We start from the raw sequence: 18,204 nt of genomic DNA, 5'->3' as shown, positions 1-18,204 counted from the left end.
GAGTCAATTTGTGTTTTCATGAGTTGTGTTTAGCATAACATATGTGTTTCGGGTTTTCAACTTTTTCTATTGGCACGCATTAGTTAAAACCAATTCAACCTTTCTCTGGTAAATGTTGATTTTGTTGTTGTTCTTTTGTTCTTGCGAGAGGATGAAAACACACTGGGGGAGAGTTCTTATTTGAACTTGTGCTTAATAATATATCTTTCTAGGAAGAGTGGCTGCGGAACTTGAGGTAACCAATTTGTTAGTTAATCGTTTTCTTGTTTAAGAAAAGCCTGTTTATATTTCATATATTTTGCTTTTGCTAAACAAAATTTCGGTACAATTGATATGTTCCATTGATTTAATTGTTTCCGGTAAAGAAAAATTGTGTCAATTTATTTGGCTTATTGTTTGGTATCTTATTTATTGTTGGCTATCAAGTGTTTTAGCTTAACGAAATTCGGTGCAATTGCGGTGCTATAATGTGTATGTTTGTTTCAATTGCTTCCGGTTAAGAAAATAATTGTGCAAGTCAATTTATTTTGGTTTGTATGTATTGTTTAAGGCTTAACAAAATACAAGATCATTTGTTTAGTCCAATTGATTCTGGATAAGAGAAACAAATTAATTCTGATCTTAGTTAGACTTATCAAATTGGATGATTCAGTTATTCAAGTCTAATCGAATGCCTTGACAAGAAAAACTAGTTAACTAACCTAGTGTTTTGTTTGTCTAAAGGAAAAGGTTAATTCTGATCTTTATTTTGGTCTTATTGAAACAAGCGGTTGTGCATACACAATCGGTCTAACAAGGGAATTAGGTTTCTAAGTCGATTTGTTAGACTATTAGGGAAAATTGCTTCGGGAAATTGTTTCCTTGATAACATATTAAAACTAAATTACTTGTAGTTTCGGTTTTAATATTGATTATCTAAAGTGGTATGTGAAACTTTCATGCTTAACTCTTATAGGTTGTTTACAAGTCTTTTAGATTTGTAAGATCCTTTCAGGTTTTCCTTTATTTGCTCGAACCTTTGTCATTTTGTGACAAAAAGAGGGAGACATATATGGAGTAAACAAGTGATTTTTAATCACTAAGGAAAGGAAAATTGTGCTTAAACGTTATATCTAACGGAAGAGTAAAATATTGACTAAGGGGGAGCAACATATCATATTGCTGTGTAGTAGTTATTACTACAAAAGGGGAATAACAAAGATGTTCAGATTGAATATTTACTTAGCTTACCTTTAGGGGGAGTAAAAGCTTTTGTTATTCAAATGTCAACAACGACATTTATTGATTGAATATATACAGGCTAGTGTGTTGTTGAAACTTGAAATAAAGCGTATGAAGAATGAGTTATTTTGTAATTCGTTTAGCTCTATATGTAATAAGAGTTTTGTAACTAAAATTGACAAAGGGGGAGAATGTTAGAGCATAGCTCGGTTGAACTCACCAAGCGTTGGTATGTCAAGTTTGGTTTGTCATATTTTAGTATCAAAACTCATCTAGAGTCTCTTGATTAAATACTAGAGTCAACTTCGTTTAGGTTAGACTAAAAAGTCTAGGAATGTGGAGACATACAAGTATTACTCCGAAGACCTGAAGAATGTGAAGAAGTAACGAACTACAACGACGACATCATCCTTCCACTTGAGGTTAATAATATTGACTTGAACTGTTTCATTCCTAATGTATCTTTCAAGTCGTGATATATTGAAAATATAACTGTGAAGATGTATATACTGCACATATTGTATAATACTCCCGTGATGTGACATGATCATAGTATTAAGGAATTAGACTACGAAGTATAACGCTTATCTTTTGAACTTCGTAGATATGACATCGACATATCTTGTGTATATCGTTATGATTATGTGAATGGGTTATGATGAAGATTTCAACCTAGGAAACAATATCTTACGTTTGTTTAAAGGAAGTACATTCATGAACTTGTTTCGTGAATCGAAAGGGAAATCAATAAGCTTATTGGTCCGGCTATTCATTGCAAATATTTGGATGACTAATATGTGTGAGATGGTAGAACCGATCTTAACTTAGGTTATGTATCTTGGTATAACTAATCACAATGCATGACTTATGATTTGGTATGACCAGTTTTTTTAATTGGTGTAACCGATCCTAAGTACTCACCATGTGATGGTATGATCGATCTTTGTAATTGGTGTGACCGATCCTAGCAATTGGTGTGACTGATCATGATTGTATGTGACCGATCCTTGAAATTGGTGTAACTGGTCCTGGTAACTGGTGTGACCGATCACAAGTAATACCATGTGTAGATGGAACCGATCCTTGTAATTGGTTTAACCGATCTTAGTGACTGGTATGACCGATTGAACCCATGTATGTGATTTTGTATGATCAACCACATAGTAGTCTTGGAATACAGGCAAACCAATTCTAAACTTGTTTGGAAGTGTGGTATAACTGATTCCAAGAATGGAAATCTATGTAAATATGAAATAAGGATTTACAGTGAAAAGATGTCAACACACTTTGAACACGAGTAGTAAATCTTATCATTTATTGTTCAAAGATATTCCTTAGTACTCAAGGTGATCTTGTGCCGAAATAAATTAAGAATCTTTTAATTAAGGTTTTTGGTTTTATATGCTTTAATTACCAGCAATTAATGCATATCTCTAGAGAATAAAAATTAGTAATGTGCATCTACTAATTGGAGATTTTCTATTGAGAGATTTCAGAAATATTGGACAAGCATTTATTGAAATTAGGAAAACCGAATTTTGCCATCATTACATATCTTGAGAATATCTTCGGTTTTGGAAATTCCTTGGTGTCCAAACATCCTTGATCTATAAATATCATAGTTTGCATTACTTGCTAACTATCATAAGAGCCAGACAAACTTGATTTCTTGTTGTTTCTGGTGGAGCCGTCTATTCGAAGAGGAAAATATCCTAATTAGGTGAAATTACTTACGACCGCTCGTTTAAAGACTTATGTGGGATCAATAAGCTCTACGAGTACTGTTGGTGGGAAAACAGATAATTGTAGTGTTATTAGTTTTCGATTGATTTGATTGACTAACGGTTGTTGAAATTTTGACTGCACCTAGTTTGTTTATGCTTGAGAATCTTCTCTTCTGATATAAGATTCACTCAAACTAGATCGAGGTATCGACGGGATCTTTAGAACTGTTGTTAGGTCGAAAGACATCTTGTGATAATCCATTGTTAACAAACTTCGTTTTGTGCGTGATTGATCACAAGAGATTCAAGTGGTTTTGTGCAGGTTATTGAAGATAAAAGAAGATTGGAAGACGAAAAATATTTCTTATTAATTTTCGTATCTTGTGAATTGTGTGCACAAATCTTGATCGGCTGGGATCCAACTAGAATCAGATTTATTCGATTGATTAATTGCGTGAGATCGACATTCTCTATATTTCTCTTCGAGATCTATATTGTTTGAGTGTGAATATATACTTGACTATTTCGGTAGTTATAGTTAGATTGATCTAACCAAACAAAGGAGTTTATTAGATTGAACATAATAGCCCTTGTCAACGACTCATCTAAATGTTTAGCAAGATTGATTAGAGTGGTTACCAAACAGATTCTTCCTTTACTATTTGTAATATGATCCAAAGGACTTGCTATTCACGTGCATGACTCTAGAAGTCGAAGGCGTATGGATACTGAGGGAACTAAGTAGCTAGGGGTAGTCTGCTTGATCTCAACTATACGAATTTGGTATTGGATTTTGTATAGCGGCTTAATTATGAGAGTATTCAAAACTGGACTAGGTCCCGAGATTTTTCTCCATTTGTGGTTTCCTCGTTAACAAAATCTTGTTGTGTCTTTTACTTTGATTTCAGCATTATAATTGTTTATTATAATAAAGTAAAATACACATATATGTTAACTTTGCATTACTTGATAGTGATCCTATAAAGCTTGGTTATTACCGAACCTATTATCAAGTAACACACTTTGTTGTAGTATTGTCTCGATCTTGTATCCATATTCAATCACACAAGTTATCTTGTTGTTGTATTGTCTCGATCTCGTATCCATAGACAATCACACGAAGTTTGAACCGAATTGTCGTGTTGTCTCGACTCTGTCCATAGACGATCACATTCGGTAGAGGACTTATAGGTTGAAACAAAAAGATTGTGGTGAATTTGTTTCCCCTCGTCTTTTCAGGTTTGGGATCTCACCTTGAGTATAAAGGAATATCGTTGAACAATAAAAGATGAGATTTTAACTCATGTTCAAATTACTTAATATGTCGACATCTTGAACTTTTCTTAATATCAACTCATATTCCGAGATTCCCCAAACCCTAAAATATATGTGAAACCGGAAATATAAGTTTTTCTATTGGGACCGGTCCTGCAAGAGATCCCCAATAGAGATCGATCCCGTTATGGATCCCCAAGGTAGGGATCTGTCCATCTATAGATCCCCAATAGGAATGGGACCACCAATCCCACTGATTTCTTTCAACTATGAAACAAGTTTCACAAGTCTACTTCCTTAAACTTACATAATTAAACAATCTAGTAACAAGTTATAAAGGTAGTGTCTCTGTCACAATTACGAAGTTCAAAAGATAAACGTTATACTTCGTAAATCAATATACATAAGTTGTGACACAACTTGTATATTCTTCCTTAACACTTTGATCATGATAGAATGATCAAGTCTCTAATATTAGAGTTTCATAGATATGACTTCGCATGTTGTATTTTGAATCTAAACGACTTGAAAGTTATGTAAATAGAAATGAAAATAAGTCAAGTATTGTATTAATAACCTCGAAAAAAAGGATGATGTGTTCGCTGATGTCGATACGTCTTCAGGTTCTTCAGAGTAATACTTGTATGTCTTAACATTTCTAGACTTCTTAGTCTAACCTAATAAGTTGACTCTAGTAATCTAAGCAAGCGATCTTGAGTTTTGGAACTAAAATATGACAACCAAACTTGACACACCAACGCTTGGCGGGTTTAACCGAGCAATGCTCTAACATATTTAGTTTGTTAATGCTCGATTAGCTAAAAATTTGGACAATATTGAAGCATTTTGTGAACCATATTGCAATAAACCTTGAAAAGATTCGTCTCAATGGGCAAATAAAATTACGTGTACAGGTACTCGTAGAAAGGTTGGCGAGTGTTGTAGCGGTACAATGGGTAGTTGGCGTGTCAAATCGTTCCATTAAGAATCCGTTTTTTGCCAAACTGGAAGGAGTATCATTTGTCCCATATACTCCTTCTGATGGGACCAAAGGAGGCGAGGGTCCTTGGGCAGCGACCCCTATATATCCTGACTGATAGGATATGAGTTATTCTTGGGAATGATCAATCTTCCATAAATCCACGTGGGGTTCCCTTAGTGCTATCAGATATTTAGGCTACCGTCTATGATAGTGATCCCCATAATTAATTTTGACCTGATACGAGTTATCCTTGGGAACGGATTTTGATTCCCTAAATGCACCTGGGTCTCCCTTGGTGCGAGCAGATTGTTGGGTTACGGTCCATGGGACATGATCCCTACATATACTTTTTGGTCGAATACGAATTATATTTGGGAATGAATTTTGATTCTCTAAACCCGTGTGGGGCTCTCTTAGTGCGAGCGAATTTGTGTTTGTGTTTATTTAAACAGGAACCACAGGTGTGACCAGGATCTTAGAGTGAGAGAAGTATTTTCCCAGGGTGTTAGCAGGCTCTTAGAGGCCGAGAAATGTTTTTAAAGATATGAACAAGCTTCTCAGGTAAGGGTAATCTTAATGGTTTCACCATGTCCTTTTTGGTGTATTGTTGGATGAACTACGACCGTGCTTGATCCCCATGGGTATGTAAGCATACACTTGGAAGTTCAACACATTTGATAAAAACATAACATGCGGTCTTGACCTCTTAATTCCATTTACTCATAAATTTTCCATGTTGTTGAATGATTTCCCTAGTATTTTAATTCGGTAACTTTGACTGCAAATTAGTTTGATATGTATATTTTGAGCTTTAATAATGAAATGCATGAATAATGCTTAACCTATATGTTTGAGCATTGCTCGGTTGAACCCACAAATTTTCCTATCTCAAGCTTGTTGTCAATGTTAGTTGAACAAAACTATATCTTGATTTTTAGTCTACTAAGTCAAGTCTCAAACTAGGTTTAGAATTTGATAGTTGAGTACCCGATATCACCCTCGAAGACTGAAGATCGACGAAGACATTTGGAGAACTTCATCAACAAGGTGTGTGAAGACCGAACCATTCTATTTTACTCACTATCTTACCATTCTATCTATTTGAGATTATGTCGTATGAGTTCTAGTAGATTTATTGCAAAAAAGAAATTTCAAGTCGAGATTGTCTTGTTAAACATATCGAAATATGTTTCAAGCATTGGATATTCATAAGTCATTGACAATATTAATTCGAAACAACTTATTGTTCAAGAATTAATTTGTGGATCAATTGAAAATTTTCATATGCTAAGCAGTTGCCGATTCACGAACCATTTCCATCTGAATTCACGAGCCGAGTAGGGTTGGCAAACCCGGTTCACGAACTGTTGCACTCTGACTTGTGAACTATTGCCTTACAGTTCACGAACCATTTCACCAATGATCCTAGTAAAAATTAGCATATCCTTAAAGACTTATTTTCAAATATGTTTAGCATTGTTATGACTCTTGTAAACACCTTTAAGACATCATTAATCACTAAAACACTTATGTATGTGCATCATGATTAAATTCTAAGTGTTTAAATGAACATCAAATTGCTTATAGTTCATAAGCATATTATCCAAAGAACATCCATTATATAAAGTTGCGTAATCAGACCACTGTGTATATTCTTCTATGTGATTGCAAGACTAATTCCCATATACTTACTTGAAACCCTAATTAGAGTTTCATCTGAACAGAGAAAGTGTTTGCTTGAAACTCAGGTTATATTAGCTTGCATTCTAAGCAACCCTCAGTCTTGAACATCTATAAATACAGATGCTCTTTCAACTGGGAAATACAATCACTGATACTTTGTGTCCTAGTTCATAGCTAGTGTCGTCCTCTATTGACCTAGTTTCCCCCTGAGAAACATAATTAAGTCTACGACTAAAATACTTCGCTTTGGGGATTCGTGAAGCCAGGCCCGACTATCTTTTGTCTCGATAGTTCTTGTATCCCGATCTTATTGTTCTGTTATCAAAGTTTTTGGAATCCTTTTCGGGCAAGATATATAGAAATCACAAAGTTCTCTTCGTCCCAGACTTTGTGATTACTCAAGATAGATATATGAAATTGATTAGTTCAAGATTGTTCTTGAGAAGTGGTTAAAGATCCAGGCTTCTCATCTAACTGAGTGTAAGTGTTCCGGATTGTGAGGTTTGCTAGCTTGTTCCGTTGCAAACAGATTTCCTAGCCTTGATCTTTGATTAAAGGGAATTAAATTAGGCTTATCGGTTAGAGGCAGATGGTATCAAAAGTCATCAGTTAAATTATTCTTGGGAACGGATAAGAGTTATTCTTGGGAACATATTTTGATTCCCTAAACCCACGTGGGACTCCCTGGGAGTGAGCAGATTTTTGGGCTACGGTTCATGGGTTGTGATCCCTAAAAGTATTTTTTGGTCCGGTACGAGTTATCCTTGGGAACAAATTTTAATTCCCTAAACCCACCCACGTTGGGCTCCTTTGGCGCAAACAAATTTGTGTATGTGTTTATTTAAACATGCACTCGAAGTATGAGCAGGTTATTGAAATGCGAGCAGTATTTTCCCAGGGTGTTAGCAGGCTCTTAAAGGCCAATCAATGTTTTTAATGATTTTAACAAGCTTCTCGGATAAGGGTAATCTTAAGACCAATCACCGTGGTTGGTGTTTTCGGTCGCTATAGCTTAAGTATAACGAAATCCAACCATTATGGCCCTTCGCTTGACTTTAATGTGGCCATTTCGCTTCGCTGCAAAGAAAAATGAATAAGATCTGATCCACTTTGTTGCTAAGCGATGCCTCACGTTTTTAGGTCTAAACTGAAGCTCTGTTCCGTGATTTTTTTGGCGGGTACTGGGTTTTTGTATTCAGACTATCAGTATTAATCTATTTTTAGGTGTGGCTACGATGTGATCGGGCCACATACTTGGAGTATGTGGCTTATATTTACATGTTGACACGTTTTATAAAGTAGAATTTTTTTTCGAAAACAATTCTATTACGTAACTGTTTGTCTTTATTTTGTTATAAACGGAAGTCTTATTTTTTACTGCTTAATTTTTCACTTATTATAATACCACTTTTTTACCTATTTAAAAAAAATATTTTTTTTTATTAGTGATGCCCCTCCCTCGTACTGAGGTGCATTTTGCTTGACTATATTTAAGCTATAGTCAAGGGAAACACTCAACATGATGCTTGGCTTAATGCTTTCTGGGACTGCCTGTTGGAATATTCGATTGAGTAAGATCGGATCGGGACTGTCTTTCCAAACAACTCAAATTGGCTCCAAAAGAAAACAAAAATGGGATAGCAGCAGCAAGTCCGACAACCTAGATCTCCCGAATCCCAATAACCCAATCAATTACCTAGTAGTAGTCCATTATCGTCTGCCAAGCGAGCTGGCGCTTTGTAATTTGCAAATCCTGAAACATACTTCAAGTGGCAACGGTATACTATTCTAGTAAAAACACTGCTAGAAGAGACGCTCAACTGCCCCTTCCATCCCAGCAAGAGTCACTCCCTCACGTCATCACCAACTCCGAAGAAATTAAAAAATTATTAGTCCAACGATAATCATAATAATTCACTGAATAAGATTGGAAAAATTTTGATCAAAACGGCAAAACTTTCTAAAACCCTAACTTCATACTTCCATTTCCTCCCAAATTCGCCATTCATGACGAATTCTTTGAGCTTGAAACATGGTCTTTCTATCTGGTGTCCTCAATCTTCTATTGTAAATCGAATTACTCCTCGTTCCACTTCACTTCCTTTTAGTAGATCCCAAAGAAGAAATTATATCGTTTCTTCATCTGCTTTTGCTAACGAAAATCGAGAGTAAGCTTACTATCTTATCTGATTGATTTATTCTTAATTTGTGAGCCTTGGTTTTTGTATATCTCAAATTTGATCCTATCTGTTTATAGGTTTGTCATTGTTGGTGGTGGAAATGCAGCTGGTTATGCAGCTAAAACTTTTGTTGAACATGGAATGGCTGATGGGAAACTTTGTATGGTGTGTAAAGAGGTGAGTAATTTGGATTTACAGAATGAAACTTTTTGTTGTTTACATATGTATTTTGTTTAGTTGTTAGTGATTGTTTGTTGTTTTTCAGGCATTTGCTCCTTATGAGCGTCCAGCTTTGACGAAAGCTTATTTGTTCCCTAAGGATAAAAACCCAGCTCGATTACCTGTAAGAATCAAGTGTTTTGCGTTGTTCTTACTTCTTTTGGTCATTTGAATTTTATTGGTCATTCAAGCTATTTTGTGTAACTTATAATTGATCTGGATTTTACTATAACAGGGTTTCCATACTTGTGTTGGATCTGGTGGCGAAAGGCAGACTCCTGATTGGTATAAAGAGCAGGGTATAGAGGTTCGATTTTAAAACTTCTGTTTGAATTGTATATTCATTTTACACTGTTAAGAATAAGCGAAAGAACTAATTTCTGTTTGACATTGTAGTAAAGAAACTTCATTCTGATTTTAAACTCAAGTTGGCATCGTAATGATTTTTCTACACAATCAGATGTCTTATAGGTTCATATGTCTGAACAAAGTTGCTATTAGATGTACTAATTTCATCGATTTTGGTAAAGCAAGTATATTTTGCACTTGATATAGAGCCTGTAGGACTTCGACTGATGGACAAAAGTGTGATTTGGTGGTTTTTGAACTTCATAAGCTTACTGTAGCTTGGATTCTTCCTTTTGTTTTTACTAGAGAAAGGTTTCAGATTGTGTAGTTCAAAACTAGCACGGTAGGTATGGAGAATTGTCATCCTAATCCATATTCATGGTAACATGCTATCGTTCTTGACATACTTCATAACTAAGGAAAACGTCTACACGGATTAATAAGTCATTCACACATTTATGGACACGATGATTCTGAACAAGTCATTGCAGCTAATAGGGTGCTTTAAGGGATGTTCTCTTTATTTTTGCAAGTGCATTTTACTTATACCTTTGTGAAATACTTCCAATAACAATTTTTTTTTTTTTTTTTTTTTTTTTTTTTTTTTTTTTTTTTTTTAATATTCTTAGATGTTATATGAGGATCCAGTAACAGGTCTTGATATCGAAAAGCAGACTCTAACTACATCTTCAGGAAAACTTCTAAAATATGGAGCGCTAATAATTTCTACAGGATGCACAGCTATGAGGTGTGATTAACTAACTCGATCAACAGTGTTTGACTATTTAACATGGAATAATATATTAGTTTTCCAAAACAATTTGTTCTCATAACTTCGCTGTAGCATATTCGATCCAGGAGAAAGGTTCTGGAATTTAGTTTTACGTTAAAAGCTTATGGAACTAGGGAGAAAATACCCGAAAGTAAATGAGTTACATATAATATACTGGAACTGCTGGTTGGCTCTTAAGGTTTTTACAACATTGTTTGTTGAAGCTTGAGTGTATAAATATCACTACATATAATGACTCTCTGCAGTATCCAAAGATTCTGGTTGAGTTGCTATTACTATTTGGCTATTTTGCACTTTCTTATACTGTAGATTCTTAGATTGCTTCTTGTGCTATTTTATGTGTCAGTATGTAAATAACTTATATCTCTCCTATAACTTGATGTTCTTGGACTTGCTATGAATTGGTTCCTCTGTATGCTGGATTTTTGTTCATTTATTTACCGTATAAATTGGGTAAATCCGTAAATGTTACATTTGAAATGAATTTCAGATAATTGCTTTCTTTGACTAGTCCATCGCCAAAGATCGGCATGATAAACATACCTATGGGTCTCATTATTTCAGATTCCCAGAAAAGATTGGAGGAAACTTACCTGGTGTTCATTATGTTCGCGACGTTGCTGATGCTGATTCTCTAATATCATCGTTGGTATATTCTGTTAAATACTTCATGTTTTGTTTTTGAAGAATTCCATCATTTTTAGTTACTTTTGTTCTATAGCATCAAACATAATATAGGATTGCTTATTAAAATAAAAATAAAATCATTAATCTGCTTCCATTCTTGAAGAATTTCCTCACTAATTTCCCTTAAGAATGCACCGTAATTTCTGCATAATAATCATACACATTTCACTAGTATATAATAAACTGACTAAAATGTTAGTTTACCAATCACTTTTTGGGGTTTCAATCTTGACGAGTTTCGCTAGCGTGTGTGTTTCTTTGAAATTCACCATGATTTTCTGCATCATATTCCTGCACGCTTCTCGAGCACCCATGCTATTTTTAGCTCTGTGATAGACTTGTCCTTTTGAACTGTAGTTGATGTTTGAATTCTACTGATCTGCAAGCTTCTACACTTGGAAACCCTCATGCTATTTTTAGCTCTGTGATCGTGGAGTGTAACAGAGATGTCCTTCGTAAGCTTTAGACTCATTCAAACCTTTATCAGCAAGCTGGATTCAGAAAGTACTGAGGGTGACACGTATCAAATTAGGTTTAGAATGTGCTTCAATTTCCAACTCGTAACCTCAGTATGGTTTCCAACTGGATATGCACTAGATACCATGTTTAACCGCACTCGTGAGATGTATACTGCCAGAGTGCATGTCTATGCTTTATCCTAATATCTGAAGTTGTGTGCTATATTTATCATGTTAATACTTTAAGGATAACTACTTTCAGGAGAAAGCGCGAAAGGTTGTCATCGTTGGAGGTGGTTATATAGGTATGGAGGTCGCTGCTGCAGCTGTTGCTTGGAAACTTGATACAACGGTATGATCTCACCTGATTTTTTGTACTTTTTTGTTAATCTCTGCTTGAGACTGCTTTCATGGGTGTTGGTGACGGATCAAAAAGTAAAAAGATTTCGGTACATCCACGAGGACTTTGAATTGTCAGTGGCTCAACTGTATTTGATTTGTTTTAATATCATGATTCTGTTACTAATCATTGTGTTGCACAACATCAATAATTTTGGTAAAAGTCTTCATCATACTTCCTGTAGCTTTTGAGATTTGGTTCTATATAATGGTTTATACTTCATGTAGCTTTTGAGATTTGATTCTATATAATGGTTTAACGCTGCTCCAAACAGATCATATTTCCAGAGGATAATCTTTTGCCGAGATTGTTTACTCCTTCACTCGCCAGAAGATATGAAGAACTATATCAGGAGAATGGCGTTAAATTCCTCAAGGTAGTTTCACTTTCTTTCTTAACTGTCATGCTGTGGATAACTAGGGTGCTTTTTCATCTATCTGAGAAGCTAACGCGTGTAGCGTCGTTCTCATCTTGGCTGAGTTCATTTGCTAGGGGTCTCTTATCAAAAACATAGAAGCTGGTTCTGATGGACATGTAGCTGCTGTTAAACTTGAGAACGGATCTACAATAGAAGCTGACACGGTACTTTACATCTGTTTACTAAATTTGTGGTTAAAAGGGATATTGCAACTGTGTTTTCTAAATTATATGCATGGGCAGTTTCCTCACAAACTATACTTGTTCATATTGCTCTCTGTTTGTGCAACTACATATCTTATACATTGATCAATGAATTTTAGAGAAATACTGAATACATTGAAGAACTTGAACTGGTTTTAAGCCCAATTTCAAAATATATTTAGGCCAAATTTTCTTTAATCCCAAGTCCTTTTCGTCCTTCTAGGACTTCTGACTAATTTCTCCAGTGAACAACTTGTAAATATGTATCTTGTTTTTCTTATGTGCAGATCATTATTGGTGTCGGGGCAAAGCCTGCTGTCCAAGGTTTTGAAGCTGTGGGCTTGGATACAAAAGTTGGGGGAATACAGGTCAGTGTACTGCTTATTAGAATGCAGTTAAGTTGTTGAATGTCATCAGATTCTTACACGCAGTTTGGTTGTTGAATTTGTCCATAGATGAAAACCAATTACTTATGTAGTGTTTCTTTTATATGGTTCCTTCATCCAATAAGAATATCTACTGAGGTGACAGCTACTCCCGTTCTTTAAAATTACTTGTCTTTAAAGTAAATAGACTTAACTACCGCATACATTGCTGATAATGATTTACATTGACTGTCAGTAAGAACCTTTGCAAAGAACTTACTGGTTTAGTTTGCCTGGGTTCTCCAATTGTATATTATACTGGTTGAGATTGATACTTTTGTGCTGTCTGACTCTTGTTCATGACCACTGTGCTCGAAGTCTAATATGCGTTAGAAAATATAAACGGAATGATTTTGTAACATTGGATCACTACGTGGTGAGATTATGTGGAGTAATTGGTTACTTAATAGAGTTACTGCTTGTTCACATAATGCGGTTCAATCCTAGAGTCAGAATTATATTAAAATTGAAGACCATAGAGGATAATTTCACAATGAACTAGACAGCTAGTTTGAATATTTAAAATCCGTCAAAAGGGTAAAATTTCAGAAGTTCCTGTCATGAATGACGAAAGTGTAACTGTGGAGTCTCAGAACTAGAAAAGTATAAGATATCAAATTATAAACAAACTGACGTTAATCCGACTTGTAGATTGAAATCTTCTCATGGCGTAAGTTGTGAGGGAATACATCTGAATTATGCAATAAATATGCTGTATATATTATGTCTGGGTTTGACCATTGACTATATGGAAACTTGATGCACTTAATTTCAGGTTGATGGTCTATTTCGAACCAATGTGCCTGGTATTTTTGCTATTGGAGATGTTGCTGCATTTCCTTTGAAGGTGAGCGTTTCCACGATCACCTCTTTCTCGATCATGAGCTTTATTAAATAAGTACGTGTGGGCACACTCAAACCAACTCCATAAAGTCTTGTGTTGCGTGCTCAACAGATCTATGACAAAATTGCAAGAGTGGAACATGTTGATCATGCTCGTAAATCAGCACAACATTGTGTCAAAGCATTACTAACTGCTCACACGCAGACGTACGTCGTACTATCTCAAATACTACTTGATTCTTTGTTACATGTACTATTCCTTTAGTATCCTAACGGTTGCATGATATTCAGATATGATTACCTTCCATACTTTTACTCGAGAGTGTTTGAATACGAAGGAAGTGCAAGAAAAGTTTGGTGGCAATTCTATGGTGAAAATGGTAACAATTTGTAACTAATTCCAAAGTTATTCAGTCCTTAATCTGGCCGTCTTTCTTCATTTCATGTTTCACTTGACTCACTTTCATCTGTTGGGCAGTTGGTGAAGCAATTGAAGTTGGAAATTTCGATCCTAAGATTGCTACCTTCTGGATTGATTCTGGTATTATTCTTGTATTTGTTTCCTACCCTTTAATTTTCAAGTCTACTTTTTCAGGAAATAATGCCTGCGTGTTCTTGGCATGTTACAGGTAAACTGAAGGGAGTTTTTCTTGAAAGTGGAAGTTCTGAGGTATCCTTGTCAAACCCTTGTCGAAGTTTAAATTTTCCCGTTTTAGAGTGCGTGCAGTATTTTATAGTTTATACCATAACATTTCCTTGTCCTATTTGTTGGAGAAATGTGATGTTTGTCTACTTCATATGTGAAGTTGAAAGCACTAAAAACATGATTTAACTTTGTTTTTTTTTGCCCTTTCAGGAATTTCAACTCCTTCCTAGACTTGCGAGGAGCCAGCCAATGGTTGATAAAGTGAAGCTTCAGAATGCTTCTTCAGTCGAGGAGGCTCTTGAAATTGCTCAGAGCTCCCTAGAAACCCCAGTTGCCGTTTAGTTTATTCAATCAGAGCATATATTCAAATAATAAAAGAGGAGTTAGCATAATCTGCTCCCTAATTTCAGTTGACTGTCAGTTATAGTTGTTCACGTTGTGATTAATTCGAATATTCCCTAGTGGTGCTAAGTTTTTCACTTGTACAGTATAATATTGCGGGGGCGCTATGCTTGTTTCCCCTCTCCCTTAGTGCTGCTATATTCACTGCCGGTCCATTTAGGTTTATTACCTACCCTCTGTCAGACGCCATACCAACTCTAGCCACCATCATTAGCCACACTTTTTTAGCTTGTGGTGACAGTGGTCTCTTAGGCCTTCTTCTTAGTTGGTCCCTATGACTATGGTAATGTTAGGATAAAATCTTTGGTGAAGTCTCTTTCATGTGCATGGAGGCAGGTCAGGCGTGGGATACGGGTACCCTTCTGGCGCTATACAGTTATTTTACCTGCTATGTTATTACTACGGTATATAAGAAAAAAGACATAAGAGAAAAGACGAGAACATAGACAGAAACTATTTAATCACTATTTATAAAAGAAGCCTATTATGAAGTTTTAACAAAAACATTAACGTTACTCGTCACGGAGAAATTTTTTGCTCTGAGGATCGGGCGATAACCGAGTCTAACTCAGTCTTTCATCAGAAATTTTTGCGAATGTCTCATCATTTTTAACTGGTTTTACATCTTAGTTTTCATTTCTAGATGTTTTTAATCTTGTTCTTAATCCCTTCCTTTTCGTTTTGTTTTCTTCAAGTTAATCTTCTTACTCTTCCTGTGTTATTCTTCATTTTCATGGAAACTTAATTTGTTTATGATTCCTCTTTTTGTGTCTGTTATTTGATTATTCTCTAATGGCTTTTGCTTCTTTTGTTATTGTGATCATAGCTTTTGCTGAGCATACATACAAGCTTTTGCTTACAGGTTTACAAAGGACTGGATTCAGAGCTTTTGCTCATAATACTTTGATGAAGATATCTCAAATCGGGCTCAACTCAGCTAATCATTTTCGCTGGTCATCCCGCCAATCAAGCACATCAAGCAAATTCAAAAATAACCTAGTCAATGGTTCGCAGTTATTTGCTTTCCTAATTTTACTCCATTCTCTTAAGGCAAATGTTAACCTATGCATATATGCAAAGGTTAAGGAGCAATTAATGCCCACCATTTGCTTTGGTGTTTGAGAAACTTTATGGCTAATTAACATTTTTATTTCTCTCTCTAAATATTTTATTGCCCTTACATTTAATACATTTTGATTTTATTTCTTTCTCTAAATATTTGTTTTTATTCTCTTTTCTTTCAAACAGAAATTTTGTTTCTCTAAAATTTCCATCCGTATCTTTTTGAACTGGTACTACAATTTATATTCCTTGATTTTTTTAGCTCTGTTAATTTCCTTTTGAAATTTTAAACCTTATATACTCCGAAGTTTCCTCCTCCATTAGACGAACAATAAAAATGATTCGATATTCTCACTCTGTTTAAATCTCTGTTGTTAATCTCTACAATGGAGATTTTTACCAAAAAAAAAAAACATCAAAGAGTTTCAAAATCGAATTGGAGAAAAGACTAAAACAAATAAAAATATGACAGTTAGATTTGTTTCTGGTTTTGAAATTCTGAATTGAACGGGAACCAGCAAGATTATAAAAACGAAGAAGGAAGATAAAAAGTTAATCGAAGGATTTAGTAGAATGAAGGGTAGGAATGGAACCTGTTTATTTATGAAACCAAAAACGTGTTTTGTTAAAATTCCAATACAAACTCCACGGAACTCTATATAAGGTATAATTAATAATTAGGTCATATCATATGCATGAGTGCATAGGATAACATGACCCTTCTCTTAATACTGCCAGCTACACTCCTTCTCAATATAGGGAGAGTCTCAATCAATTCTGTTTCCTTTTTCATAGGAATATAGATTATATGCAGTTATTTCATGACACAAAATCCGCTCACTACCTATCCTTAAACCCTAAAAGTGGTCACATTGCAACCTTAAACATCTCTCATCCCACCTGCAAGAATCATAACCACAAAACTCAATCTCTCTATATTATATTGAGTTTCAACAAACAGTTTTATGCTGAGATGGAGGAAGGTAGTTCTATTGAAGTTATTGTTATGATCCTGAACCTAGGTAAGGGTTTGAACTTAGAGTTTTTGAATGAAACGTGAGAATAAGAAGATTAAAGAAGGAAGTGAATAAGTCAGAAGAAGAAGATTGAATAAAATAATTGTATTATATGCCTGGATGTTTACAGGAGTCAGATATATATAGTTGTTGTAACTTCCTAAACAAGAACGTAGCCGACTTCTAACAATAACTCTAACTACTTCATTAAGATTAAACTAAATAAGGAAATCATATGAAAGGAAATAACGTGTAGAGGTGTTGGTGTCACAACATCCCACCCTGCCTAAAAAATGGCTTGTCCTCAAGCCTGAAAGTCTGGAAAGCGAAGCAGCAGTTCATCCGCATCCTCCCATGTGGATTCTTCAGTTGTATGATCCTTCCACTTGACCAGCCACTTTGTCCCAGCAACATTCCCCTTCTTAAACATCTTACGGTCCAAGATTGTATCAGGTTCCCATTTCTCATAGTCGACCGTCACAGGTAAGTCCGTATTAAGAATCTTAGATGATCCAAGTTTCAATTTCAACTGTGAGACGTGAAACACATGATGAATTCGACTTGTAACTGGTAACTCTAAGCGGTAAGCAACTGTCCCAATTTTCTCAATGACCTTGAATGGTCCATAGAACTTAGGTGACAACTTAGAGAATGAAGAAGTAGCTGCAGTAGTTTGACGATAAGGTTGTAATCGCAAGAAAACCAAATCATTAACTGAAAAGATGCGTTCAGTCCTATGCGCATCAGCATAAGTCTTCATTCTGGCTTGCACATCATGTAAATTTGATTTAAGAATCTTCAAAATATGATCTCTGGCTTGTAGAACTATATCAACAGCATCGACAGTAATCGAGCCTGGCAGATATGTAGTAATTGTTGGAGGATTCTTATAGTAAAGAGCTTGATAAGGGCTCATTTTAATGGATGTGTTATAACTAGTGTTATACCACCATTCTGCCCACGGTAGCCACTTAACCCAATATTTTTGTTTAATCCCAGCAAAGCAACGTAAGTAACATTCCAAGGTTTTGTTGGTAACTTCTGTTTGTCCGTCAGATTGAGGATGATATGCAGAGCTTCGACAAAGCTGAGTTTGTTGCAAAGAAAAGAATGCCTCTCAGAAATTGCTCATAAAAATTGGGTCACGATCACTAGTAATGCTCTTGGGCATTCCATGTAAACGTACTATTTCTCGTATGAAAATCTCAGCCACAGTGTC

At 35.3% G+C, this 18,204-nt stretch overlaps 1 protein-coding gene across 1 annotated transcript; it reads left to right on the top strand.

The window, feature by feature from the left end:
* Positions 1–8,619: 8,619 nt before the first annotated feature.
* On the top strand, positions 8,620–15,036 carry LOC113299232 (monodehydroascorbate reductase, chloroplastic/mitochondrial-like). Its single transcript, XM_026548220.1, has 16 exons — positions 8,620–9,053; positions 9,143–9,242; positions 9,331–9,408; positions 9,520–9,591; positions 10,262–10,380; positions 10,990–11,074; positions 11,833–11,922; positions 12,245–12,346; positions 12,463–12,552; positions 12,879–12,959; positions 13,792–13,863; positions 13,972–14,066; positions 14,151–14,239; positions 14,338–14,400; positions 14,489–14,529; positions 14,716–15,036. Exons 1-16 carry the CDS (start codon positions 8,893–8,895, stop codon positions 14,845–14,847), a joined length of 1,470 nt encoding a protein of 489 aa, XP_026404005.1. The 5' UTR covers positions 8,620–8,892; the 3' UTR covers positions 14,848–15,036.
* The last annotated feature ends 3,168 nt before the right edge of the window (positions 15,037–18,204 follow it).

This window comes from Papaver somniferum, chromosome 7 (assembly GCF_003573695.1).
Source record: "Papaver somniferum cultivar HN1 chromosome 7, ASM357369v1, whole genome shotgun sequence".
In the NCBI taxonomy this organism is placed as follows: domain Eukaryota; kingdom Viridiplantae; phylum Streptophyta; class Magnoliopsida; order Ranunculales; family Papaveraceae; genus Papaver; species Papaver somniferum.
This window is presented reverse-complemented; position numbering and strand designations above follow the sequence as displayed.